The following is a 25,304-nucleotide window of genomic DNA, read 5'->3' on the forward strand; positions in this document are numbered from 1 at the left end:
ACCACTGAATGGATCCACACCCCTTGGGGAGGAGCCTCGAGGGCCGCTGGCAGCCGTATTCGAAGCGCCAGATGGCTGCCCGTCGTCGGCGAGCGGCGCGTTAGGGAAAAATGCTGTGGAATCACCGCCATACAGTGCACGATGTTGACGTGCAATCAATTCGCGTCGGCTTTCTTCGCTCATCGCAGCAGGACTCATGGAACGATCGGATTTGTTTCCAGACATTTCGGCAAGAAGGCCTTTTTCCAGTTCATAACAAGTTAAGATATAAGTACAAACCAAAACCATCACGTAAACGATCGAAACAGAAAGTGCCAAAAGGAATAAAAGACGGTGATGGGGAGAGGTCTCATCTCCACAAAGATTAAGGTAGCGTATAATAAGAAAGACTGGAATAACAGCGCTCATCACGTACTTCGGTTATATTGTTGCTCTTGATGATAATTGCGGAGATCCCTCTCTCGTTGTGCGGCCAAGCGACGTTTTGCCTGCATCATATGCTCTGCGTCGTTGGGTCGACCTTGAAAGCGCTGTGCGGCATAAAATCCTTGCAAGTTGGATGCTGAGTGTGGACGAACGGCATCATAGTCGCTGATTGAATGGTGGCGTGGGGGAATCATTCCACCCGGCATTCGCGGATCTGAGGTTGGATCCATAAGCTCAGCTCTACAAGAAGTGTCCACGCCAGAGCTTACCGTAGTCGTATGGGCGTCCCATCATAAGCGGTACAGACTCCCTTCGCGGCATAGCATTGAAAAGTTTTCCGCTTTTCACCAAGTTGTCGATGGCACGGTCAACCTCTTCAAGAAAATATTAGTTTTCACTCTCGCAATCGAACCATCATAGCCTCTCGATATTCATGGGGGTGGACTGCACGATAGCTGGCAGCAAGGCACGCAAGGCACATCACAATCGGTTTCCCTGCTAGAAGTGGCTCAAATGGGGTATCAAGGGCGACACCATACCATCAAACTGCGAGGCAAAGGCGGGTGTGTCATCGCGCTGGGCGGTGGAACTCGTGCCTACAGTTAGGATGGATAAGTTAGTCGAGTTAGGCTCCTTGTCTTTCAGCTCGGGAACGAATGAGCCGATTTTTGGACGTACCTGATCGAGAGGGCGGAGCTGGTTGCTCCCAGGAGCTCTGGCGCACGGGTGCTTGCCAGCTTTGAGGTTCGTAGTATGCCATGATCGCCAGTCCAAAAAAATTTGTTCAAGAAGCCCAATCCAAAGAAAAAAAAAGCCGTGAAACCCTTTTGTAAGCAACGATTGTAGACGCCGAAAACCGAACCGTAAAGGAAAGAATGACGTTGAATAAGCAAATTCGTAAGTATATCTGGGCCAAAATGGATATTATAAGCCGTTAGTAAATCAAAGACTCTAGAGGGTGATGACGGGATAAAGGGTGGTGTTGAGTGTCAACAAATCCAGGAAAAAAAAAGGGCAGAACAAGCTGAACTTTGCAAGCATTGAACCATTTCCCATGAGATCGGCATGCAGTGCAGGGCAGGGCAATGGATTTTAATTGGTGGTGAAAAAGCAAACTGCACGCTTGTCTGGACAGCTGGAGTGGCACTCACAAGTAAAAAAAGCCCCGACCACTCGAAGGAGAGAGGGTGTCGACTTGGAGAATCCCTCTCTACCGACCCACGAATTGACGGGGACGCACTCGAGACACAGACCTTTCCGGAGGCGAGGAGAGTGGAAAGGGAGGGTGAAGAGAGAGAGCGAGGTGATGGAGGCGGAAGAGGATGAAGCAGCAACGACGTTCAGGGAGAGAGAAAAAATTCGGGAGCGAGAGCGAGGGAGGCCTGCAGCGGCAACGGCGCCGGTCACGTATGCGTACCGTATCACGCTTTACCGTATTGTTACATCCGCGCGATTATCAACGTCCAACGATCACTATCTCTTGATCAAAATCGCAGATTGCCAGCCTGCAGTTTACGACTCTTGATCACCTTAGCCTTGGGGGCCTGAGGGCTACCTTTTCTTGCGTTTTCTGTTTCCAGCGACATCAAGGCTCCTAACCCAGGATCTGATGCGAGTGATTGCTAACAGAGTGTCCTTTGTATCTGGCTGACCAATACGGCAAGTCACAGCTCTTGTCCTGTAATCTTACACCCTCTTCCCTCGTTTCCCCCCTTTCGACTCTTGAGGCCGAGGGAAGACTTGCACCGCTGCAACACCAGTCTGGTCTCAAGTATAGTTAACTAATAACTGTGTAATATCCCTGCGGTTAGCCAGATACGGGAATTCGAAATGGGCATCGCTTTGACCCCATTGCTCTCCCCAGCAGCGCCGGCCAACTCTCCCACCACCATCGCCGGCCGGCACTCTCGTGGTCCTGCAATCGCCAAGGCGTGGGATTCCGATGTCAAGATAGCGTAGCAGTTGGTGGGTCAGCCGATTCTCAGAAATGAATCCCCAAGACTTTTGCTTCGTGGGATCTTTACGTAAGGCGCATTTTGTGTGGTTTTGCTTTTGAAATTCACACATTCACAGGCTGCCTGTCATCCGAGAAGCTGAGGTTGACCTATTAGGCCAGATGACACAAGCAAGAAGAGGCACATTCCAGCCACTCTATACAATAGATACTTTCAACAGAAATTCAGGAATCCCTGCGATTTCAAAAGCGATTAACTGTACAGAATATAATACCTCATGACATGCCTTTGACCGTAAACACCTACAGCGATGAGTGGGCATAAATGGCAGAATGATGACTTATGTCCACTCCACCTTACAAGAGGGCCTGGCCTGGATTTCATATACAACAGAATAAGCCAGGCCAAAAGGACACTAGATATAAAACCTAGGAGCCCTCGAAGTAGCCCGTCATGCTTTTTACAGATGCTTCATCCCCAATAGTAATTGGAACAGTTTCCGCCGCTGTACGGTGACATCAACGTCGTCAATTCGGGATTGTCGAACGGACATCGAGCGGCTGGCATCCTTTTGCTTCAAATGGAGAATAGACTCTCTATCAATCTCAATCTGTTATTTTGCCTCCGGACTGGAGTTGTTCGCCTTAGCAGCCTGAGGGATCAAAAGGTCAATGGTACACGCCTTCGACACCACCGGTTGTAAGCCGGGGGGACCTTCAATGGAAACTTGGTGAATGGACGTTTCTGGGTTCCAATCCGGGGGAAAAGAGATTGTATTTTAGGTTTGTAGCCCTGATATAGCACCCCTGTAGAGTTGTTAACTAGTCAGGACTCAGAAAGCTGCCAAAGGTTAGGTTGGAGCGGCCGTGCAGAGTAATAAGTTAGTTAGGGTTGAGTCCACCGAAAACTCCACCATCGTTACCAACGCGACTCTTCAGATCAGTTCGGATCGGTGATCAGCTTGTCTGAATCGAGAGCGTTCTTGGTGACACACGTTAAGACCCCTACCAGGGATCCGAAGTCACCTTCAGTCTTAGCGCCCGCGATCCCACGCCGGAACGAATCTGATCAACAGGATCAGCCACAAGCGTAACAACCTGCGAGGATGTTCTGTGTCGCACTTCCAAGGTAGCCCTCCCTACTTGCGACGATGAGGCTTCGGGTACTGCGAGTCGCGAGCTCAACTCATTTGCAAACGGTATTATGCGATGGTTGGAACCAACAATCGCGGCCACCAGTTGGCTGCAGGGAGGATGTTGAGTAACAGCCACGGCGCGAATGGCCGACATCTCCATTGCTTAGCCAGACATCTGATGCTTGGGTGGCCTCTGCCAAATTGATCAAAATCAGCAAACATCTAATTGTTGGCATGATAATTGTTCAAGGCGCGTCGGTGTTTGATTTCTACTTGAAATCATTTTTGTCGAAGTTCTAACAGTAGTTAACCCTTTGTGGCTCTTTAACCAAACCGGAACTTTCACAATAACCAATGTTCCTAGGACCAACAATTGGATTTTCACATTGGATTCTAACCGTATGCATACCATCAAGGGGAAAATAACAATTGGAATGTCTTTGCTGCCACTATCTTTCCAGCCGGAACCGCTTGGACTCCCGCTGGCCCAGCCTCCTCATCCGCCTTCTCCCCCTTCTGGAACATCTTGGCTCGCATGGCCTTCCATTTACAACAGCCTCGGATTTCTCGGGATGGGAGGACGCAGATCACCCGCCCGGAGTCGACCCGAGAGGCACCCAAAGCAAATATAAAGCCGCAGCATTTGATTGCCCTGTGGCTGCAACATCGCCCCCAAGGTAGCCGTGCATGCATAGAAGCCATGCAGAATGCTGCATGGATGGGTGGAAAGGGCACTGCGTTCGTTCACAGTTGAAATGGATTTCATAAACTATTCTGATGAAATCAAAGTGATTCTTTGATACGGGCTATTTCCAGTAAGTTATTACTGAGCTGGGCTATTTTCTACCAGGCATATCCAATTTCTAATACACGGCGGATTTCTCTTTTTTCAATTGTAATCCTCTTTGCACACAGTGCTTGGATGGGTTTGAAGAACAAGTTCTTTGACAGAAGAACAATTCACTACAGATTCTGAAAGATGACATCTTCACAGTGTCTTGTATTTCTTCACCTGTTACTTGTTTTGCCAGTATAAAACCCTTTGCTGGAATGACAGTAATACTTTTTTCCTGGTTCCCATTATGTTGAAATATCATCTTTTGCAGGAAACCGCAACTATCAGGGGAGCATCTTGTGTTTGTTCTTCATTTGATGCCTCAGAGCCAACTTTATAGCTTCAAGCCACCCTGCTTCATCACCAACTTTCATAGTCTGGAAGATATCATACTATCTTTTGCGAGCAATATCCCACCTCCAACCAACCGGAAGCCGTTAGAAGCAAACGCCAAAGGTTTCTTGCTCACTTTAAGAAGCCTCGCTCAGATTCCCACTGCGCCAACCAGTACCCCATTCAAAGGCTCCAATGTGCGTCCAGGTCCTTGTCAAATACAGATGCGGCTGCATCGACATGGGCGGAACGTTTCCCTGCCCGGAGGCTGCTCGAAGTGGGCTTTACTGTCTCCCGCAGTACAGATACACTGCGGAAAAGGAGATAGTGGACATATGTGACATGTGTATCGACGCTCGCGAAGATACAAGATTTGGGGGTGTTAGCAGAACTCGACGCTCTCGGTAGAGGAAGGATATGGATCTATAACGGATAATGACAGAGCTAGGCGGGAGAGCAGGTTGAGGTTGGTGTTGGGTATATGTGGAAGGGTGCATAGCTGGGACTTTATCTTTTTCTTCTATGACACCTAAAGATTCCGTAACTTGCATGGTTTTGGGAGCTTGGATTGGCATGTTTTTTTCTGTCTCGCTTATCAACAAACAGGATGGGATTTTGATAATTCAATTGGAAACAGCTTTTAGGCAACAGCTTTGCGCAATTGAGAACTCCTAAAACAAGTAATTTGATCCACAACTGCACAACTCTTATAAAGAGATACATGGGAACGCTGAAAAACCAGGCTACATGGGTTGGCTGCAAGTCAGCCCTATGTATGTGTGCTGCAGCTGGGGATTGGGCCAATCCTATTAACGATCAAGCCCAGCTTGAAGTCAAGCAGTCGGAACTCAAAGACAAAGCGACCGTAGGCCCGTAAGATAATAGAGGTATAGATAAATCTCTTCACGAAATGGAGCACTGTTGTGGTTCAACAAACATTCAACCACCTCCAACAAGGGTTTTGGCGCTTGACGTCTTGAGGTCACCGTTGCCAGCGCAGGGGCGTGTATCAGCTTTTGGGGCTTAAAAGCCTCATAGCACCTTTGTTATCCCTGGATTCGTGGCTTGGAATAACTAGTGGTTGAAGGGAGAGGAAGTGAGCCAACAAGGAGCTAGAAGTGGGAGCCGGGAGAAAGGCATGTACTCTTCCAAGCTCATCCACGGAGATTCTGGAACCCCCAAAAGTTAAACGCTGGAAACGATTATCGTCTTTGATGTTCAGCCATGGAATATTGAGAGAGTTGGCGACAATTCGGCAGAGCTGGCTTATTAGTAAGGCCTGAGACATGTGACATTGGCCCGAAAACGTCCAGTTTGCTTGCTCTCTTATTCCAGGTGGACTATTACCGTGTATCTAGAGCCTGTCAATCCGAGGCCCGGGGGGTGCAAAAGGGCGTTTCGACGCAGGACCGCCTGCAGTGAATAGTTCGGCCACATGTTCACCGAAAGGTCTTCGTTGGTGACATCCACCGCGAGTCTCAAGACGGCCTCAGCGTTTCGAGGGAAGCTTAAATTTGCGGTTTGACCCCCCTTGGATGGAGAGGGAGAAAAGGAAAAAAGGAAAAAGGAAACCCTTGAATCTGCTGACAACAAATACGTTTGCAGGTAAATTTTCGGGCACTGACGAGAAACGAGGCTCGCTAGTCTTTTCTCCCAAAACATACGATTCCCCTCGAAGCCGCCCGTCAGCATGCAGAAATGCGGGATGCGGGGAACGAATAAGCAATATTGATGACTGCGTCAATGGGGGAGCAAATGTCTCTGCGAATTGGTTGGGATACTCACGTTTTCTGGAGGGATAAATTTAGTAAACTCGAGCCGGCTGCGGGTGGTCTCACAGCGCACGAGCTGGCCCTCCATGGCCGGTTTTTCTCAGCAGCGAATAACGAGAGAAGACGGCATCCCGGCCAGAGCTGCCATTCGAAACAGCGCGCCAGAAACGGAGGATGACTTTGTCCGCTTCACTCCCCTGTTAAATTTGCTTTTTCTTTGACGTTCTCCCAGCGCCTTTGGAGCACGAGCATGGACCGAAGGACGCATCCCATCCGGGGAAGGTTCATGATGGGATGAACATACATATGCGGATAACTTTACCACAAATTGCGGACCCAGGCCATCTACCTGCCTGTGCCCCCCGTAAGTAAACGCCTATACCCAGCTGAATTCCACACAGGAAGACGACTGTAGGATAGGCCCGAATTTAGCGCCTTCGGGGATGGTTGCTGAAGACAACGGCGCTGTCACCCGGCGAGGTCAGGGATATCAAGATAGATAACCCAGCTCCTAAGACCAACAAGCAGCATCTCATTTTTGCACCTTGAACAAAGGCTTCCTCTCTATCACTTTGACCATGCTGGTGTTGTGTTGGTGCAGAATGTAAAGTGTATTGTGATGTAAACTCAGGTGATCCAGTACAGGCCGGTACTTTCCCGCGCACCGCGTCTGCGGGCAAATGCACGGTACTTGCCCGGGTAAGAGACGCGTAATAATACCGCAAAGCGACATAGGGCTTCACTCCCCCTCTGTAATCCTGTATTGGCTCACTTCACCTCAACTTCCTAGAGAGCTCGCCTCTCCGCCCAGCAATCCAGCACTTCATCTTCTTCACGACAAACGACTGCCAACCCAATCTGGTCCTTGCTCGTTCCCTGTCAGCCGGCTTCACTCCCACTTTCATATCTGCCTTTGTTTGATCTGGCAATTGTCCCGGTCTGCAGTTGTGTGTTCTTCTGCTTGCATTGGTAATTTGCAACCGAGCCCCATCGCTTCAGCTTTGTCTTTCTGCTTGTCTGGATGTAACATCAGCGACTGAGATCTCCTGTGCCGAACAGCATCACTCACTCGCACAACTCCTTTTGGGACGACATACCCTTTTGCTCTCCCCGCCAGAGCCTGCTTTCCTTAAAATCCCTCTCCCGATCGCCCAGGTAAACTCCCCCTACCCCTAGTCTCCCTCGAAATTCCTTCCACCCTCGCAAATCCTCGGCGCTTCCGAAGCGGTCGATCAGCAGCCGTGTTCATTTCTCCATGGAACCTGGATCTTGCCTCTACTTTGTATTGCTTTTGAGAATCTAACTAGTCCCTCTTTTGGTAGGCTTTCGCTCACAATACTCCCTCCGCGTACTCGACGAGCAACCTCCACCTGAACTTCAACACACCTCCGAACCTCTCGCAAATCAACAACCTCGAGCTCGCTGTACAAATCTTCTTTGTTTTCCTGACATTACACGAGTTCCTTGGCAACCAGGCAATTTAGAGAGATTGTGCTCTGATTCCGTGGTAACGGTGCTGGATTCTGACCTGGCCGCTCCTTCTTCAACGTTGACCAACTTCGGGGGGTGCCTTATGGGAGCGGAGGTTTATGGGGATGCCGCATCTTCTCACACCGAAGGTGACAGTTCACCGATAGCATCGGAGACCTCGACAAATATGTCCTGGCCGGTCCCCACGGAAATCCAGTCTCAACTCCCTCTCCGCCCAACACATACCGCTCAGCAATCATGTTCCGTCCCTGCTACCCCCTTCCATCAACCACATGGTCTACGATTCTCCTCACGGTCCCGCTCCAGATCTCCTTCTCCAACGCGTGGCAGCGGTTCACCTCGTTCTGCTCATTCCGAATTCAATCATGTCCTCCCGCTCAGACCGCAGTATGGAGGTTGTAAATATGAAACTGCGATGGCTCATTTCAGGAGGAGGATGCCATACTCTTTAGGCGCTGACTTGCTCCCTGACGAAGCAGGCCCGTTGAAGGAACAGTTGGACTCCGAAGCAGAAGCAAAATTGACATCGGATATGAAAGACCTCTACAAAACCTTGTTGCCGTCAGCGGAAAGTGAAGAGCGGAGAATAAAATTCGTCCGAAAGCTTGAGGGCCTCCTTAACATGCAGTGGCCTGGGAATGACATCAAGGTGCATGTGTTTGGATCGTCCGGCAACAAATTGTGCTCGAGCGATTCTGATGGTGGGTTACCAACATGTTTGAATCGAGTGGGGTACAAATTGAACTGACCGTTTTTGTAGTGGATATTTGCATAACAACTCCACTCAAAGAGTTGGAGCACGTCTGCGTTCTAGCAGCATTCCTTGCAAAGAGTAGGCACATCGTCCAACTTCTCACTCGATATTCGCTAATCTAACCATACTAGGTGGCATGGAGCGCATTGTTTGTGTTTCTCATGCAAAGGTACCAATTGTGAAGATATGGGACCCAGAGCTTCAAGTTGCATGTGATATGAATGTCAACAACACCATGGCTTTGGAGAATACTCGAATGATGCGGACATATGTTGATGTCGACGATCGAGTCAGGCCGCTTGCCATGATCATCAAGTACTGGACCAAACGACGGATATTAAATGACGCTGGTATGTACTTCTGCGTGGAACCGACGAGTCCTCGTTTACTCACGTTACCATAGCCCTTGGGGGAACGTTGAGTTCGTATACATGGATATGCCTAATCATAAACTTCCTTCAAACACGATCACCCCCGATACTTCCCTGCCTCCAACAACGTGCGTTAAACAATGAACAGCACTTACAAGCCAACGGGCAACCCATGTCGTCTTTTGATGACGATCTCAATAAGCTTGTAGGCTTTGGTGACAAAAACGACTCAACTCTAGGGGAACTTCTCTTTCAATTCTTCCGATTTTATGGACACGAACTGGACTATGAGAAAAACGTGATATCTGTGCGAGAAGGGAAGTTAATATCAAAAGAGGGCAAAGGCTGGCACCTTTTGCAAAATAATCGATTGTGCGTGGAGGAGCCTTTCAATACATCTAGAAATCTAGGGAATACCGCAGATGACACGTCTTTTCGTGGTCTCCACCTTGAACTCCGCCGAGCCTTTGAAGCTGTTGCGAAAGGCGACCTGGAAGAATGTTGCGAACAATACGAGTATCCTCCTGAAGAAGAACGGACTTGGGAGCGGCCGGCACCGCAGCCACGAGCCGTACTAACCCCGATGCCCGCTCTACCCTCGCGTGGTGGTAGAGGCGGTGGTCGGGGTGGTAGACATACGAGCCACTATCATCGTGGAGGAAGCAATATGGGTCGTCGAGCATCCAACACTGCTAACCGGAATAATATCCGGTCTGCAAATCCGGGTTTCACCACGGATATTGCCTTGCAAGCCCAACAAGCTCAAACGCTTCTACATGACCACCTTTACCAGCGGATTCAGATTCTCCAGGCGCAGGAACAAGAGTTGCGAATTCAGCTACAGAATCAAGCGCTGATGACTGGCCGAGCACCTCCAACTCTTATAAGGCAGCCGTATCTACACTTTCCCTTACCACAGGCCGAGAACATGTCGCCCGAGGAGAACCCAAGAGTCCGGGCTGGCTCGGTGAACCAGCCTCCTCTCACGGCACCTATTCGACAAAATGTATTCTTTAACCCTTCTTATATCCCGGTGGTTTTGCCAAGTGTTCAAGGCACGAACACAAACCCTCCGTCTCCCTCTTTGATGTCTGCTGTGCCAGATGCAAGACGCAGTCACCGCAGATCCTCAGTTGCAAACAACTCACCACGAGGACTACGGGCTCAATCGCAACCTGCCCGTCCTCTACCATCCACGGTAATACCAACATTTTCTACGTACACACCGGCTACTCACCAAGATTCATGCCCAAGGAAATCGCCGGAATTCCTCCATAGATCCACAGTCGAGGCAGAGGTATATTCACCGAATGGTGTTCACATTCCGAAATCGAGTTTGGCGGATGAAAACGTCCCTTCAGAGTACGTGGGATACTATGTTGGTGACTCTACCCAGTCTCATGGGCCATATCGTGGTCATCTAGCCTCGGCGCATCCAGGGCTTTCCGTTCATAATTGTGAACTTCCTGCTTACCTCCATAGCTCCCCTGAGTATCGCGCTTACATTACGACGTCGGAGCAATCTAATGGCTGCCTGGAACATCTCAATTTACCGAAACCTAGTTCTCAATCTTCGCAGCCACAGCGATTAACCCGGTCACAAACTTTGCCTGATCGCGGCCCGTTAATAATTGATGGCTCTGTTCCTCCTAGCGAACACCGTCATTCCGTAACCAACCATTCAAGCGAGCAATTTATGACGGATTTTAGCACATCATCTTCCACGGACAAAGTGTATGATACGCCTCGAACGACTCCAGACACGCTTTCTCAAGGTCTTCATGAACAAGGCTCGTATGATGACTTGTTTGGCAGCAGCTATGAAACCCGGCATGGATCCCGCGGCACTGGTCAGATTAACGGATGGGAGCCAAGCCTAAACCATAATGATATTGGTGCTACCGGCCAGATGGGGAGGGTGGAGACATTGTCTGAGCGACTACAACGATTCCAGCTATCTGATCCAAAGGTTGCTTTGGATGCTTCGGGCTGTACTGATGCAAACCAATACCGCGGCACACAATATCTCTATCCTATAGATGACCAGCTCCCTGGATTGCATGCGAATGGGTCCTCGGACGAAAATTCTCAACCACTGTTCAATGCTGCCAAATCACCGACAATGGAACCACGGATGTTATCTCCCACAACGAAGTACTGCGTAAATGGCTTCGAACTGGAAAAACCCAACGGAATTGCTCACAAGTCTAGGAATAGGAGTCGCAGTGATCACTCCAATTCTTTCCAAGCCAACGAGTATAGAGAGAAACAAAGTGACCACGGCCGAAAACCCAACGGCATACACCATCTACATACGGGCGCTAATGGCTATCACCATTCGAATTCAAATGGCTGGCAAACTACAAAGCGGAAAAGTAAGAAAGGCGCAAGGGCTTTGGAACAAAATGACTCGAACCTTCGGCTAGAGAGTGTTCCGGCAGATCAATTTCCGAGGAAGGGCGGCTGAGAGACTGATGGCGCAAAGTCTCGATCGAAAGAGGGCGGATAAAAGGTTGTCATCACTATTGCGAGTGTGCTGTATGCTTTTCCACACCGTGTCGTACATACATGTCGTACATACACGCAATTCTTTACCGGTATGGGTTGGCGTAAGGTGAGTCATATATCGAGAACTTGCAATAGTGAAGGTGATGCCGAGTTTCCTCGCAAAGTGGAATCTTACGGCCCACTGCACATAATTCGGTTGCTATGCTGATTTCCCTTCGACGAATTCTTGAGCTCGGAGGGATTATTTTCAACTTTGCGATTTCAAATTCTATAAAGGGCTTCAGGCCCTTGGAAAACTTGAGAAAACAGGAAAATACTTGGGTTCAAACTGCGGTATAGATAACCCAGGTTCTGTCTTGTTTGGTTGACAATGGTCACTGAAGTATTCATGGCTTATCCTTACCCCTTTTCAGAGGGGCTTCAGGGTTCAAACCTGAAATGTCTTGATGATATTTTGTGCGAATTTCCTTATCCACGGTTTCTTTGTTATCCCAGCTCTTTGGTTTTGTGCTGTTTGTATCTGGAAACCTCATGTCGTGTTGAATACCCATCCGTAACCCGGTTTGTGCTTCTTAAAATGCTATGTTATGTTTTCCTTTTTCTTGTTTGGAATTCATTCTGATCAATGGTATTAAGAAACTGCATGGCTTTCTATTCCCCTTGGGTGCTTTTGTGTTTCGTGTCTAAATTTTTCATTCTAAAAATGTGCAAGTATAAAGATTTACATCAGATGGCGTTCTTCTTGTTCTTACCCTTTTTGTTTCATACACTACTACCTTCATTGATGAAGTGCGGAAAAGAGATTGCATATATGAGATTGGAGCAAGCCTGGGTGGGCTCTGTTGTATGTAAAGGGACGAGGTTGCCTTTCCATGCGCGGCATGTTCGCCTAACAGCTTGTATTGCAAAGTCCTTTTCCTGCTCACCGCGAGAGTATTATGTTGTCTAGTGGGGAATTTTTGCGGCATATTTCTGGGGTTTTTTGCTGCTCTCAGTTCGGTTCGACTCTGGTTTACGTTACCTGTTCAGTTGCTTGGGGATTGAATATCCTCTTTCTATGGTATTATACAACTGCTTTAGGCCGTTCTTATGATTTCTGATTAGATGTCTCCCGCCCTGTTTTGAACCGGTTGACGGTTGAGCTTGTGTATGTAGAAAGGAATAGCAGATATATTTGGGTTTAGTATCCGCAATTCTCCGAATAAATGTAGAAGCTAGTGAACAGGGCCAGTCAAAAAGAAAAGAATTTATTCCCCTGTATATTCCATATCACAGTAAGATAAAAGAATTGCAAAGATTCTGAATCATAGGGACAGCGCCAACCCCGATCTAAATCTTCTCGACAGACCAACGAACAAGGCAATAAAAAAAAAACATGCGATGTTAATACAACCGAAGCAAAGCAAGAAAAAAAGCATGGGTCATTACAAATATGTAAAAGGTTTTTTAGGGATCATAAACGCCAAAACGAAGACCAAGAGTGGATATACATATTATTCTTTCCGCATTAGCCACATCGCAGGAAGAATGCTGAAAAAGTGCGAAAGAATACCTGACTTTGGCTAATAGGGACTCGCAAGTCCGGGAAGAAAAGGAAGGGGGAAAAAAAAGGGGGGAGGCCCATCTAAGTATCTCGTACTTATCCAAGTTCACGTTCTCAACTCTGCTAAAATAAACGGGAGAATGACTTGACACGCGGTAAAGAAAACGATAAAGCATTGCAGGATCGTGAAGGGAAGCATATACGGTGGCGCACTGCGCAGGAGCAACCATATCGAGAGAAACGCGACGGTGTAAAAATGGCGGAAAAGAACAAGAGGTCGACGAACCAATCCGGCCAAGAGGCTAACGGGGCCATCGATCATGCCGAGTTGGAAATAGCGGAAGCAACCGCGCTGAAGGACTTTGAGGTGTGGATCTAAGAGAAGATGTTGTTAGATTTGGGATGGGCAAATAATAGGGGATGCTGGCGTCCGCGCGAAAAACACGTACTATCTGCAGCGAAGAGGCTGTATAAAGCCTGCGCTAAAATGTTTATAACAGACGAAGACTCCTTTCGCTTCCAGTGAAACTTGGACAGTTGTTTCAGAACAAGTCGCGTATCGGAAAAGTCTGCAATGTTCTCAGGACTGAGCAGATCTCGGAGGGCGACTACATCGTTGAAGGCAACGGTCATACCCCCACCCGTTAAAGGGTGACGCATATTGAGTGAATCTCCCAAGAACATGAGACCGGGTGTCTTGTTCGTTGCGGGAGGGAGGAAGGAATTGGGCATAGATCGGAAGCCGCCCTTGTCGATGGCTGCGGAGAAGGCGGGCTGGAAGCTCTTGGGTAAAGAGGGTAGGACTACATTTCGCAGATAGCCTTTGACTCCACCGTTTTGTACGGATGCCGAAGGGAGGTTTTCTGGAATGTCGACCAGCGCCCGGGTCTCATGGGTTCCGATCTGGTAAATGAGGACGGGAGGAATGTCGCCTAGAATAACGTGCCCATAATGTGGCACGGGGAACTCTGCGTCGATTAATTCAAGTCCCCAAAACTTCGATTTTACCCGTGGAGTGTGTGGTAGATATTCCTTCCTGAAGATCGAAGCGTATCCATCCGCCACCACAGTCAGCGGCGCGAAAAAGAAGTCTTTCTCTCCATTCGTGACGCACTGCACGCCCAAAACCTGGTCACCGTGCGTCGATTTCACCAGCGAGACAGCTTTCGTTTCTACCACAGTGACATTCGGCGTTGACTGCGCTGCCCTGCGGAGGTTCACGATAAGCCGGCCATGATGGAAACACCGCCCCTCAAACTGCTTATCGTTCGCGTCTTGCGGATAGGGGATCCGTACTGGGTCTCCATGATATACCACGTTATAGCCCAGCACTCTAATCGCATCAATGCCTTCCAAGCAGTGCCTCAGTCCCAATTTCTCCAGCGCTAACACGCCATCGGGCTGCAGGAGTTCGCCGACGATCCGATCGGGCTCTTTGAGCGAGCGCTCCAGGAGCAGGACGCTTCTCCCTTGGTTTCCGAGCGCGACAGCAAGTGCACAGCCAGCGATTCCGGCGCCGATGATCACAATATCCGCTTCATGATGTTCACGTCGTCGTTCTTCGGCCGCGTCGTGGTATTGGTTCTGAGGATGGGCGGAGCCGTTGGTGCGGCCGTTCGTCAGGGGCCGGGCAGCCATCTGGGGAGGAAAAGGGCTGGTTGGTGCGAGAGCCGGAGAGCAGAGTCAAGGAGGTCACTGCATATCCTCTCGTTTCCCTGTAAAGCGGCAGTGGTGGTGGCCGGAGAAAAGTCGAGCGAGTGAGTTGAAAAGTCGCTGATGGGCCGATTTTGGAGTTCAGGGACCCTTGGGGCTTGGCGCGGTCTAGAGTGGCATGACCAACATGTGACAGTCCCGGCGGAAAAGGGGGAGCGAGAGAATAAATATACAGACAACGCTGCACTGGTTCATTGATATACCACTATGATAGTCCTATTGTACATGGAAATCAAGAACTGGGGATGACGGGTAACTCCTAGGCTTTTCCCAAATACCGACCCCGACCATGCCGGCGCCGCCAGTTAATAAGTGAGAAACAAGAAAACTAAGAAATGGGACGGGAATCGGAATACATCGAGGTTTAGAGTCTTCGTACGGCATCGATGTAGTTGTGATTTGATGCCATTACAGAGTCGCGCAGAGGAAGAAGTCAGGAAGTGTGAAAAGATATAGCATCAAGCGAGTTTGACATTGCCAACATGAGAGATGGATCCTCCAAATGGTGTCTCGAGCAACAAGAAAGAAAAGGGAATAAAACTCATCAGGTGAATTCACTAGTAATAGGTATTGGTGGATGTAAGTGCATGTTCTAGCTGCACCCTCTCCAGCCAGGTTGACAGGGTGTGTGACAAGGAAATCCCGTTGGTGTCTATGATTTCAGGAACGGTGAATTTAGGACCCCCATCTCCATGAACCTGAGGTTTTTGATCCACGGGAATAGTAGATCCTGGCGATAGGCGGGAAATAAACTTCTCCTTTTGGCCAAGCACCTCTGCTAGGTCTTCGAGGTACTTAATTTCTCGAGAGTAGGCGTCACTATTTGAACCCAGAGGTTCTGGAGAGCGACTCTTAAAACGGTCGATGGTTTGGTAAATCTCCGCGACAAAATCCTTACTGACGGCCGAGTCTCGATTCAACGCCGTGAGAATGGCCCATCGGACGCCCGCGAGGTTGCCAACGATGGATGATGCCTTCGCGATCATTAGCACACCGACGGAATCAAATGGCGTCGTCCCTCCAAACTTGGATCTGTTGACCGCTCGGATGAGCCGTAGAGCATTCTTGGTTCGACCGCGTCGAATCAAGTTGCTGCATGTGGATATTGTAATATGGTGCTTCATCGGGAAGACCTGGCGCTCAAGAATCTTGTAAAAATTCAGAATAGCCATTGTCAATGCTTCCGACTCGGACGCGTTGTTGGTGGACAGTAGTCTTTGGAAGAATTGCGGCATCGATGACTTGTCAATCCACGGGAATGAGTTTTTCTCTTCGGCCAAAATAGATTTCGCTTCCTCCAGGGATCCGTTGTGGATAATAGTTGCAGTTAACGCCAAATCAATATCTAACTCCCTCATTACTTTGCCTAACATTTTTGCTTCCTTGAAAAGCTCTATGGCTTTATCCATTGAACCCACATGCATACAATGGATCATTTGTTGATAAAGAGCAGGGAATTGATGGAAATCTCGCTGCGCATCGGGCTTGCGGGACCATATCGATGGCTCCTCTTTTCTGGGCAGTTTGAGAATGCCGTTCTCAGAGAAGTCGTTTTTGTTAAAGCCGAGAATGCGCTGCGAGACGGAAAAGCGCCCAAAACGGCGGAACATTTGCCATAATCCGACATTGGCTTTTCCACATTTTGCCCGCTGCAGTCGCAGCAGATCCAGGAAACGACCTCGCTTCATCACGATAGGCCAAGCTTTGGCTTGTGCAACTTCGATGAGCTCTATCATCATTGTTGGGTCTCCTTTCTGGATGTAGGCTTGGATAATGTGCTCAAATAAAACGTTATCCGGGACGAGGTTGTATTTCTCGATGGCATGAAAGAGGAAATTCCTTATATTGGAGGCCGAATTCCCCAGGAAATATTCCAAAAAGACCCGATCGAAAATCTTTGCAAACCATTTTGAATTGTGCTGAGGTTCAGTTTTCTGGATCTCGTCAAATAGCCGCTCGACGCCTTCCCAATCACTTTTCAAGGCCCGGCCGTATGCTAGCAAACCTAAGGTCCGTATAGGAAGAGAGTAATTGTACTTTGACTTCATCCGGTCCACCAGATCATCAGCTAATTCATCCTGTCCGGACTCGACATAGGCTTCTAGCAGCGCATTATAGAGCACTCGGGACACTGGCATCTCGTTATCTTGCAATTCTGCTACAATCGCATCGAATTGCGCTTTCACAAGTTCGACATTGCGAGATTTTTTCCACAGCCTTCCGAGATAGACGGCAGATAGGGAGCATTGTTCGTCTTCCTTTAAGAACCGGAATACCATGTTTTTCGCCTCCTCCAATCGGAACGAGTCGGTAAGCGACCTTAGCACCGAGTATCGAAGCGACTTTGGGAGCTTGAATCGGTCTGCATGATCAGTGTAAATAGTGGCCATCATTTCCAAATTCCATTTTTTCGCCAGGCCTAGGATCAGAGACTCCCAGGCCTGCTGAGAAATTATAGACGCAAAGCCCATCCAGCGGAACAACCGGTATGCTAAATGCACATTATCAGCTCTAAGATTATCCTCGAAAAGCTTGATACAGAGCTGCCTCGCTTCTTCTGGTAGAGTGGGAGTCGCAGTAGGGTATGCACGTAAAAACCGTTGGGATGCTTCTATAGGTTTGCCTTGCAGCAATAGTTTCTCTGCAAGAGCAGCATTCTCCTCCTGGCTATCCCGGTATCGTAGTCTGTATGAAGGTAGGGGCGGCGTTGAATCTACTGCCCCGTCATCCTTCGATTGTAATTCGGTTAATAGGTTTGTGAGATTCGTGTCATCTGCATTTCGATTGTATTTGCGGGTGCTAGGACGGAGAGCAGGCTGTCGGATATTCCAGGGTCCATGCAAAGACTGCATCCAAGTCAGAGCTTCCAATCTCCTTCGAAATGCGTTCGGGTCTGTAGTCTTCGGTTCTGATGGGCCTTTCCCAGCCGGCCCACTCAAAGTCCTCCCATCCTCAGCATTCTGTTTGACCTCGCCTTCCTGTTTCTGCCGCATCGAATCTATCCCCAGAAACTCGCCAGCTTCCGCCGCCTCCATCATCTTCGCAACCATCGCGCCCCTCGCAGCTGAATCGTAATTGGGGCATGTTGTCTTCAAACTCCGCTTATTTTCGACCAGGTTCTCCACAAGCTGAACCCGACGATTGACCTCATAGCTGATTGTAGCAACGGTACAGGCGCCTCCAATTGCTCCCACGGTCGAACCCGCCAATGCCAGGCGTCGGAGGACACGAAGGGCTCCTCGTGAGGGAAGGGCGGTGCCAGTTGCGGGCGGAGGGATCATTGTCATGAATTGGGGTTGGAGAAGTGGCTCAACTGTGCATATTTCGGGATATGACGAAACAATGGCAGGCACTCCAGGGTGCACCAGGCCGCTATCAACTCGCTTCGCTGAATTGCACTCGATTGAAGTCCGTTCCCGACTGATTTTCTTTCCCTCGATGCGGATTATGTAATCAGTGGTATTATCGGATAAACGATGTTCCAGTGGCTTGCCACATTGGGGATTCATAGAGATGGATAGTTTCAATAAACGACAAAGACACTCTCAAAGAGAGTCAACAGGCTTGGAATGTCAGAAACCTGTCTCAGTGAGAGTAAATGCGATGATTATTCGAGATTATAACCCGATTTTCGCCCCCGTCGAATGCTCACAGGACCTTTCAACCCTCCGCACTCTCAACAGGAGGCCCATGACTGAGCATCACTCATTATATATACATGAAGTTATCAACGCCGAATGGTATCCTCCTAAATAACTTGGTTATTCAAAACCTCTTTCATCGGAATCCCTTGACAATATCCAATCACATTGGTTTCCTAGATGTTCACAGCGCTGTTTGTCTTTGGCTTCCTCACTTCCCCTCCACCCAGCTCTGCTGGGGCATACTGAACGAACCCCGGATTGTGCGGTTTCGTCTCGGGAGGGTGTTGGCTCCATTGCGCTTGTCCATACGCCGTCTGTCCCTGCGCAATATACGCTTTGCGTTTCCGTCGTTCGAATATCATCCCTCCAATAGCAAACAAAGCAATTATCCCTAGCGGGACACCGACTCCCGCACCGATAGCCACTTCCCTGGACTTGGAAGAGCATGACCCGGAGGAAGGTGAATTCGAGGGCGGCGAGATAGCAGGCGGCGTAGTAGGTGTAGTGTCAGTCTCTGTTGCTGAAGCGGAGGAGACGACATTAGAAAGAGCAGCATGGCCGAATATCATTTCTCCGTCTTGCAGTGAGAATGGCAGGTCTTCGTTGTCACAGACTTTTGTGTCTCCCTTCGTGGTAATCCCACCGCAGCAGTATGTTGGGTGCTTGCCGCCCCGAAAGACGGTAATGGCGACACCACCGTCTGCATTATCTTTCGGTCCTCGACACACTGACGGGCACCCCTCGGCCTTCCACTCACGATCAGTGCAGGTGCCGCGCGACATAACATATGGCTGATCGCCCACACCCATGCAGATTCCATTGCTCATGCAAATATCGTTGTATCGGCAACAAAAGGTAGCTCCATTCGACTTGCAAGGGACGTCTCTCTTGGCTTCGCTGCCGTCAGGAAAGTAGCATGTTGCGCTGAATGCGGTCGTCACAAGGAATATCTGAAGGTAAAGCGGCAGACAATCCCATGATAGCCTCGCCATTATGAGGAGCGGGTGTGTAGATGAGACGAATAATCAAAATGTTCGCGTTCGAGAATCCGTAGACAGACAATCTGCTGGCAAACCTCTCACCTCGTCGGATGCCAAAGGAGAAAAATCTGCCCGGTTTTTGCACGGAGCCTCACGAGCATGGGATGTTCAGCCATCCTTGCACGGAGTCCTGGGGGGAATCCCTTTCCGGGCTGATGATGCGGTGCGACATATGCAAAAATCTGGATAGCCGCCCAGTCTAGTACCAATCTCCGTCTCCATCATTCACCTGCAATACTTTCTCCGGTCACGCAGGGATGCTGATCGTCCGTAGTGATACTTGGTGCAGAAGCACACCACAGGCTTAATAGCTTGATTGGAGATCGTGCTGTAGAGCAAAGCACCACCATCTCACGGGTGGACCCAGAACCTCGACATCAATACCAATCACGATAGATTTTGTGGGTCGGGAGTCGGAAGTCGAGAGCACAGAACATGTTCCCAGCGGCTCCCGCCTTTCGGAGTGGCCGGGAGAGACATTCAGGCCCAATTTTCCTGTTTCATCCAGCAAGTTTTGGGGGCGGTGCGCAGCCTATCCCGGCTTCAGGGCTCAGCTCCCCATGGAGATCGTTACTATGAAGGCCTATAACGACGACCCATCAGCAAGGCGAGGACCGTTGATCTGGGTGGGAATCCTTGATGAGCATCATCCAAAGGGCTCACGGCTGGGCGAAACTATCAAGGTTGAAGACCCTCTCCATCCAAGAAATTGATACTACAACTAGGGTTGCCTAATATGCATCAGGGTGTGACAACATGTGATGGCTTTGGCCCCTTGCTTTTGACCTTCTTCACCACTATAACTCAAACCTTTTCAAATGGATGTCTTCCGCAATCGAGCCAATACATAATGGTAGCAGACCACTTTCGAAGAGTTTCATAAATTCTGTGTTGCAGCACAAGATGCCTTGTCTTCTTCGTCTTTCTATTCTTCACTCTCGCAGTAATGTGCCGCACAGTAGTGATTATCCCACCTCTTATCTCTTCCTGCTAGTCGTCACATGTTACCAAGTTGCGCCCCGTCGTTGAGCAAGGGAGGCTGTGTTTTGAATGGTTGCTGGCGTTTTCGGACATTGACTCTTATAATTAACGAAGACTGATGAATCCATATCAATGTTATGGGGCCCAAGAAAATAAATCTTTCGAAATGTAAGAGATTCGTTCATGTTCTTCGTTCATGTTCTTTGTTCATGTTCTTCGTTTATATTCGAGAAAAATCGACCATATATCCGCTGAGAAACCCTCTATAATTGCAAAAGAAATAGCAAGCGAGGCACCGCCTGGGTGCCATAAAGCTGGAAAGCCGTGCCAACTCTATGGGAAAAGATGTGTTTTGAACAACACCAAAGCCCTATCGATACATAAATGGTGTTAAACGGAGGACCGTTTGCGAGAGATAAATGAACAAAGTCCAGCATAATCGATCAGGTCGTATCCACAGGATCGTTATGCCATTGAAATTGTTCGCGCTGTAATGAAAATAAGTTCGGCTTGCCTTTCAGGGTATCAATGAGAGACAGCAAGCGGGCTCCAGGATTCTCGCACCAAATCTAACAAATGTATGTACACTACAATATCAATATGTGCATGGGGAAGATTATAAAACGTCGGTAACATCTTCAAGGTCCTCTGGCTCCACCTCATTGCTACCAGGGAGCGACTCGGGCAGATATACTATACGGTCGAGGTCAGTAAATGGTCATGATCCGAAGCAGGGTTACTAACCGTGAGGTTTTAGAAACCAAGAAGATAGGAATGCAACGAAGATTAATCCCGCCAAACAAATAAAAACTGTTTGAGGGAATGTTCCAACTGTAAGACTGTATATTAAATTAAATACCGTAGGGGCAATCACACGAGCAAGGGCATGTAATAATCCAATGGCGCCTAGCAGCTGTCCAGTTCGATCTGCAGGGACATGTTTAGTGAGAGACGACTGTAATGTCGGCGAAGCCATGGCCGCCATAGCCGCAGTGGCCCCGGATAGCATCAATAGCGGACCGGACCGAACGAGGCAATATCCTACATACCCCAGCATGTCGAATAGAACGGATATCCTGATTACAACAATGTCGAGCATATCCGATCCAGTGTTGTGACTTCTACCAGATGCACGTCCACGAACCAGTCGAGTTATGGTTGGAAGAACGACTAGTAAAAGAACCACCCGGACGGAGCTGGTGAGTGAGACAAGCATGCTGGATTCGAAATTGCCCCAGTGAAACATGTACTCCGCGTAAATGATCAAGATACCCATCGTCCCCATGGCCACACCGAAAATCGAGGCGTCAATAGCGGCCAAGATGATTAGATTCCGTCGTAAATCATGTAACCTCTTTGTCTCGCCAGGTAGCAATGCGTTTGCCTTGCTTTTTGGCGGAAAGAATATAGAGAGTGGCTTCAAAAAGTCCAAGGGATTGAAATGTTTCCAGGATAGGCGCATCCCGGTCAATTGTATGTTTCGTCTCCGCCGATTTTGTTCCTGGCGTTCTTTCGAGAGCGATTCCGGCACGATGAGGGTGACGGAAAGGAGGAACAGCAACTGACATCCCAGAACAGAATAAAATACTATGAGGACATTCTCCGTGAGCTTGATCAGATAGCCTGCGATCAAGGGGCCAAGCGCAATGCCGCTAAATAAAGCTCCGTGAAAATACCCGAACGCAACGTTTCGCCTTTCTGGTGGGATACAATCAGCCGCGTATGATTGAGTCAGCGCAACAGCCGTCGTGACAGACCCGAATAAGCCGTCGACCAGAGCACCCAGCAGAAGTAGGTTTAGGGGGAAGATATCGGGGCGTGCCGCAACGAGCACCGTGAGCACTTCACCAAGCAACGTCCCAAGTGTCGCCAGTCCAATGATCTTTGTTCGTCCATATCCATCCGAAAGTACGCCCAGTTTTGGGCTTGCAATTGCGGCGAGGCCTCCCGCAATCAGGTTGAGCATCAGCTGGAACCTCGACACCAGTGCCTGAACCTCGGGGATACGACATTGTGGATTGTCCTCACCAAATATCACAGGCAGATACGTAAACGTGGGATCCTTGACGCTCCTCTCAGCAAGGTAGTCGCGGCAAATTAGAGTCAGAATCAGGTTGATTTTGGGAACTGCGACACCGCCGAATGCGATAGTAAACGGGAGCAACGGCGGAATAACCCAGAAGATCTAACGGAACGCAACTGTCAGGCCACAAGAACCGGCTGCTTATAACCGAGAGACAACATAGAGGCGGCTTACAGAAGGCCGTTTCCACCAGGGCAAGCCTGCAAATCCTGCAGCCGTCCACTCTTCAGCGTGCTTGTCGTTAGTCGAAGTCCTATCCGAGGTATCCGAACCGTCGCGCGCAAGCAGCGTTGTACGCTCGTCCACGATTTCTTCCTCCATATTCTCAGTGATCATAGGACCATGGCGGTTGGGACGGCCATGAATCGCACTTTCGCCCTCGTGCCCTAGAGTACTGGGTGCTTGAACCGGCATTTGGGCGGGCTAAGCTTTGCGGTGGGCTTTGGTTTGAGGACGGGTAAACTACCGAATTCATTTGGCTTTGGACGGTGAGGAACTTAACCCGACAGGTTTGACAGTATGTATTTAGCAAGTCGAAAGAAGAAGAGGACTTGGAACGCCCTTGACAGGCATTATGAAGGGCTGATACAGTTTCAAGGCCAGAACTTGGATATCCTGCACTAACTAGCGGTTAGTTAACTAGCGAAGAGTGAGTGCATGAGAGCAGATAACCATCCCGGGTTGTGTTTGAGCTGTTCGGCAAATCGGTCTGCAACTGACAGATCATCATGGGCTTGGGCCTGTTGAGTCTGCACATGGTATTCCACGAGGCTGCAGCATTTGTTGCTTTCTGATTTGCTTTTTGGTCTGACATGCAAGGGCTGGGACGGGTGTCACCAGTCAATGCTTGTCCCAACAGTTGACGTAATTGCAGCGTTGCATTCCAGCCGTGGTCAGGCACATTTTCTAATTATGGTGCGTAACAGGCAGTGTTGTGATGACCGCCTCATCTGTAGGGAGTATCCTGATTTCTAAATACACTGGAGGATGAATGCTGAAGATCTTTGACCAGTCTATCCAAGCAAACGCCCATAAACACGTCTCGCGCCCAAGAAGTGGTGACAGGGAAATTCTCCAAATAATCATACATTTAATCTGTCGTTTATCGTACAAGATGGCTGTACTGCGGCCCAGCAAAGAATTTCTTCTGATATAAACATCTGTCGCTCGTACAGCCTTGGCATCTTAGAGTCATCTGGAGGGAGCAAGTCTCGTTACTGCGTAAATGCTCAGCTGCAAGGTCTGCAAGGCCCTGGATGAATACCGGATTGCCGTTCAAACTCTCAGCGCGCTTCACCCCCGGGCTGTTAGCATCCTTTATGACTTCCTGGTCGAGTTCATATAAAGTTTCAATATGATCACTGGTAAAGGCGATGGGGACAAGTAAGAGATCGGTCTGGCCGCGTTTCACGTAGTTCTCAACAGTGTGACTGGTCTGCGCGCCGAGCCATGCGGATGGCCCAACTTGCGACTGCCAGCAAAGTCGATAAGGGTTTGAGAATTTTAGCCGTTGCATCACGGCATGAACGGTTGCGGCCACCTCGGCAGGGTAAGGGTCACCTTGGTCGAATGGGTTAGCTGCTGATGCTGCACAAAAACTGGAGTGGCCAAAGGGCAATACCTCGATTGACGACACTCATTGGTAGACTGTGAGCTGAAAATAGCAACACAACATCCTTTCTTCGCTCTTCAGGGTATGTCTTCAACTGTGCCTCGATGTTCTGAGCAAACGCCTCGACTAAGCCAGCATGGGTTGGCCATCGATCGATCACACTCCATTGTATTGTACCAGTCGGTTCGACCCCGCCATTCCCACGCTTCGTTTCTAATCGGTTTCTCCATTTCCATAACTCGTTCAGTGAACTGCCTGTTGTGGAGCACGAGTATTGGGGATATTGAGTAAACGCTACCGCCCGACCTGCCCGGCCTCCACCAAATCCATCGTCGAGTAGTTTAGTGTACATTTCTTCTGTTAGGGGAGCGGCATATCGAAAGGCGACGTATGGCTTATGAGGAGCGGTTTCAGGCGAGATCTTATCCAGTATTTTACACATCTCCTCGCACTGGTATTCAGACCATTTCCGGATTGGAGACCCGCCGCCGATCTCTGCGTACTGCTTCTGAATTTTGGGCGTTCTTCGACGGGATATGAGGGGTCCGAGATAGGATTGAAGTCGACCAAGAGGTATTAAATCGCCATCCGCCTGTGTAAGCAATAAGCATGGGGGCAGCCAACGGTGGCCCAAAGAATACGCACGAATAGCCTGCTCAAGAAGTCGCCGACCTCGTCCGTTGTCGAGGGTCCGCCCATATTCAAAAAGACCATCGCAGTGGGGCCTTTGGCTCCGGTCGAGCTTTGCGTGACGGGCGGCACTGCGGTGGCCATTCCGCATCCCTTTTGGCTATAATTGTTTGCAATGCTCGATGCTCTCCACATGCTGCCGCCCATCTCCCGCCGGCACAACCTGGCCATCGACCTCTGCAAGGCCATTCTGACTTGTTCTGCTTTTGTGCAAAAACTTTGGGTATTAGGATAGCTGGCCAGCAGCAAAAGACACTGAAAATGAGGCTGGCTGTTGGACTGTTGGCCAACCTGACTTGTCTCTTCTCTCGCTGCTATCAGCTTTCCTGGAGAAGCCGGAGCTAGCTTGGCCCGTCCAATCAAACGCGGAGGGATGTCATAGTTCCTCACGTGACCTGGCGTTTTGGCGCGTCACCGT

General features: G+C 49.3%; 6 protein-coding genes across 6 annotated transcripts; 1 reads left to right on the forward strand and 5 right to left on the reverse strand.

Moving 5' to 3' along the window:
* Positions 1-407: 407 nt before the first annotated feature.
* On the reverse strand, positions 408-1,186 carry UREG_04238 (uncharacterized protein; the record flags this gene model as incomplete). Its single annotated transcript, XM_002544675.1, has 4 exons — positions 408-640; positions 696-800; positions 966-1,022; positions 1,105-1,186. 4 exons carry the CDS (start codon positions 1,184-1,186, stop codon positions 408-410), a joined length of 477 nt encoding a protein of 158 aa, XP_002544721.1.
* A 6,927-nt stretch (positions 1,187-8,113) lies between these two features.
* On the forward strand, positions 8,114-11,539 carry UREG_04239 (Poly(A) polymerase cid13; the record flags this gene model as incomplete). Its single annotated transcript, XM_002544676.1, has 3 exons — positions 8,114-8,648; positions 8,833-9,051; positions 9,231-11,539. 3 exons carry the CDS (start codon positions 8,114-8,116, stop codon positions 11,537-11,539), a joined length of 3,063 nt encoding a protein of 1,020 aa, XP_002544722.1.
* Positions 11,540-13,229: 1,690 nt separating this feature from the next.
* UREG_04240 (uncharacterized protein) lies at positions 13,230-14,761 on the reverse strand (the record flags this gene model as incomplete). Its single annotated transcript, XM_002544677.1, has 2 exons — positions 13,230-13,498; positions 13,573-14,761. The coding sequence occupies 2 exons, from the start codon at positions 14,759-14,761 to the stop codon at positions 13,230-13,232; spliced, it is 1,458 nt and encodes a 485-aa protein (XP_002544723.1).
* Positions 14,762-15,393: 632 nt separating this feature from the next.
* Positions 15,394-19,472, reverse strand: UREG_04241 (uncharacterized protein; the record flags this gene model as incomplete). Its single annotated transcript, XM_002544678.1, has 2 exons — positions 15,394-18,324; positions 18,693-19,472. The coding sequence occupies 2 exons, from the start codon at positions 19,470-19,472 to the stop codon at positions 15,394-15,396; spliced, it is 3,711 nt and encodes a 1,236-aa protein (XP_002544724.1).
* A 1,645-nt stretch (positions 19,473-21,117) lies between these two features.
* Positions 21,118-22,998, reverse strand: UREG_04242 (uncharacterized protein; the record flags this gene model as incomplete). Its single annotated transcript, XM_002544679.1, has 4 exons — positions 21,118-21,194; positions 21,246-21,340; positions 21,551-22,686; positions 22,759-22,998. The coding sequence occupies 4 exons, from the start codon at positions 22,996-22,998 to the stop codon at positions 21,118-21,120; spliced, it is 1,548 nt and encodes a 515-aa protein (XP_002544725.1).
* Positions 22,999-23,686: 688 nt separating this feature from the next.
* On the reverse strand, positions 23,687-25,075 carry UREG_04243 (ferrochelatase; the record flags this gene model as incomplete). Its single annotated transcript, XM_002544680.1, has 3 exons — positions 23,687-24,144; positions 24,206-24,788; positions 24,842-25,075. The coding sequence occupies 3 exons, from the start codon at positions 25,073-25,075 to the stop codon at positions 23,687-23,689; spliced, it is 1,275 nt and encodes a 424-aa protein (XP_002544726.1).
* Between the last annotated feature and the right edge of the window lie 229 nt (positions 25,076-25,304).

The sequence above is a fragment of the Uncinocarpus reesii genome, genomic scaffold, assembly GCF_000003515.1.
Source record: "Uncinocarpus reesii 1704 scaffold_2 genomic scaffold, whole genome shotgun sequence".
In the NCBI taxonomy this organism is placed as follows: domain Eukaryota; kingdom Fungi; phylum Ascomycota; class Eurotiomycetes; order Onygenales; family Onygenaceae; genus Uncinocarpus; species Uncinocarpus reesii.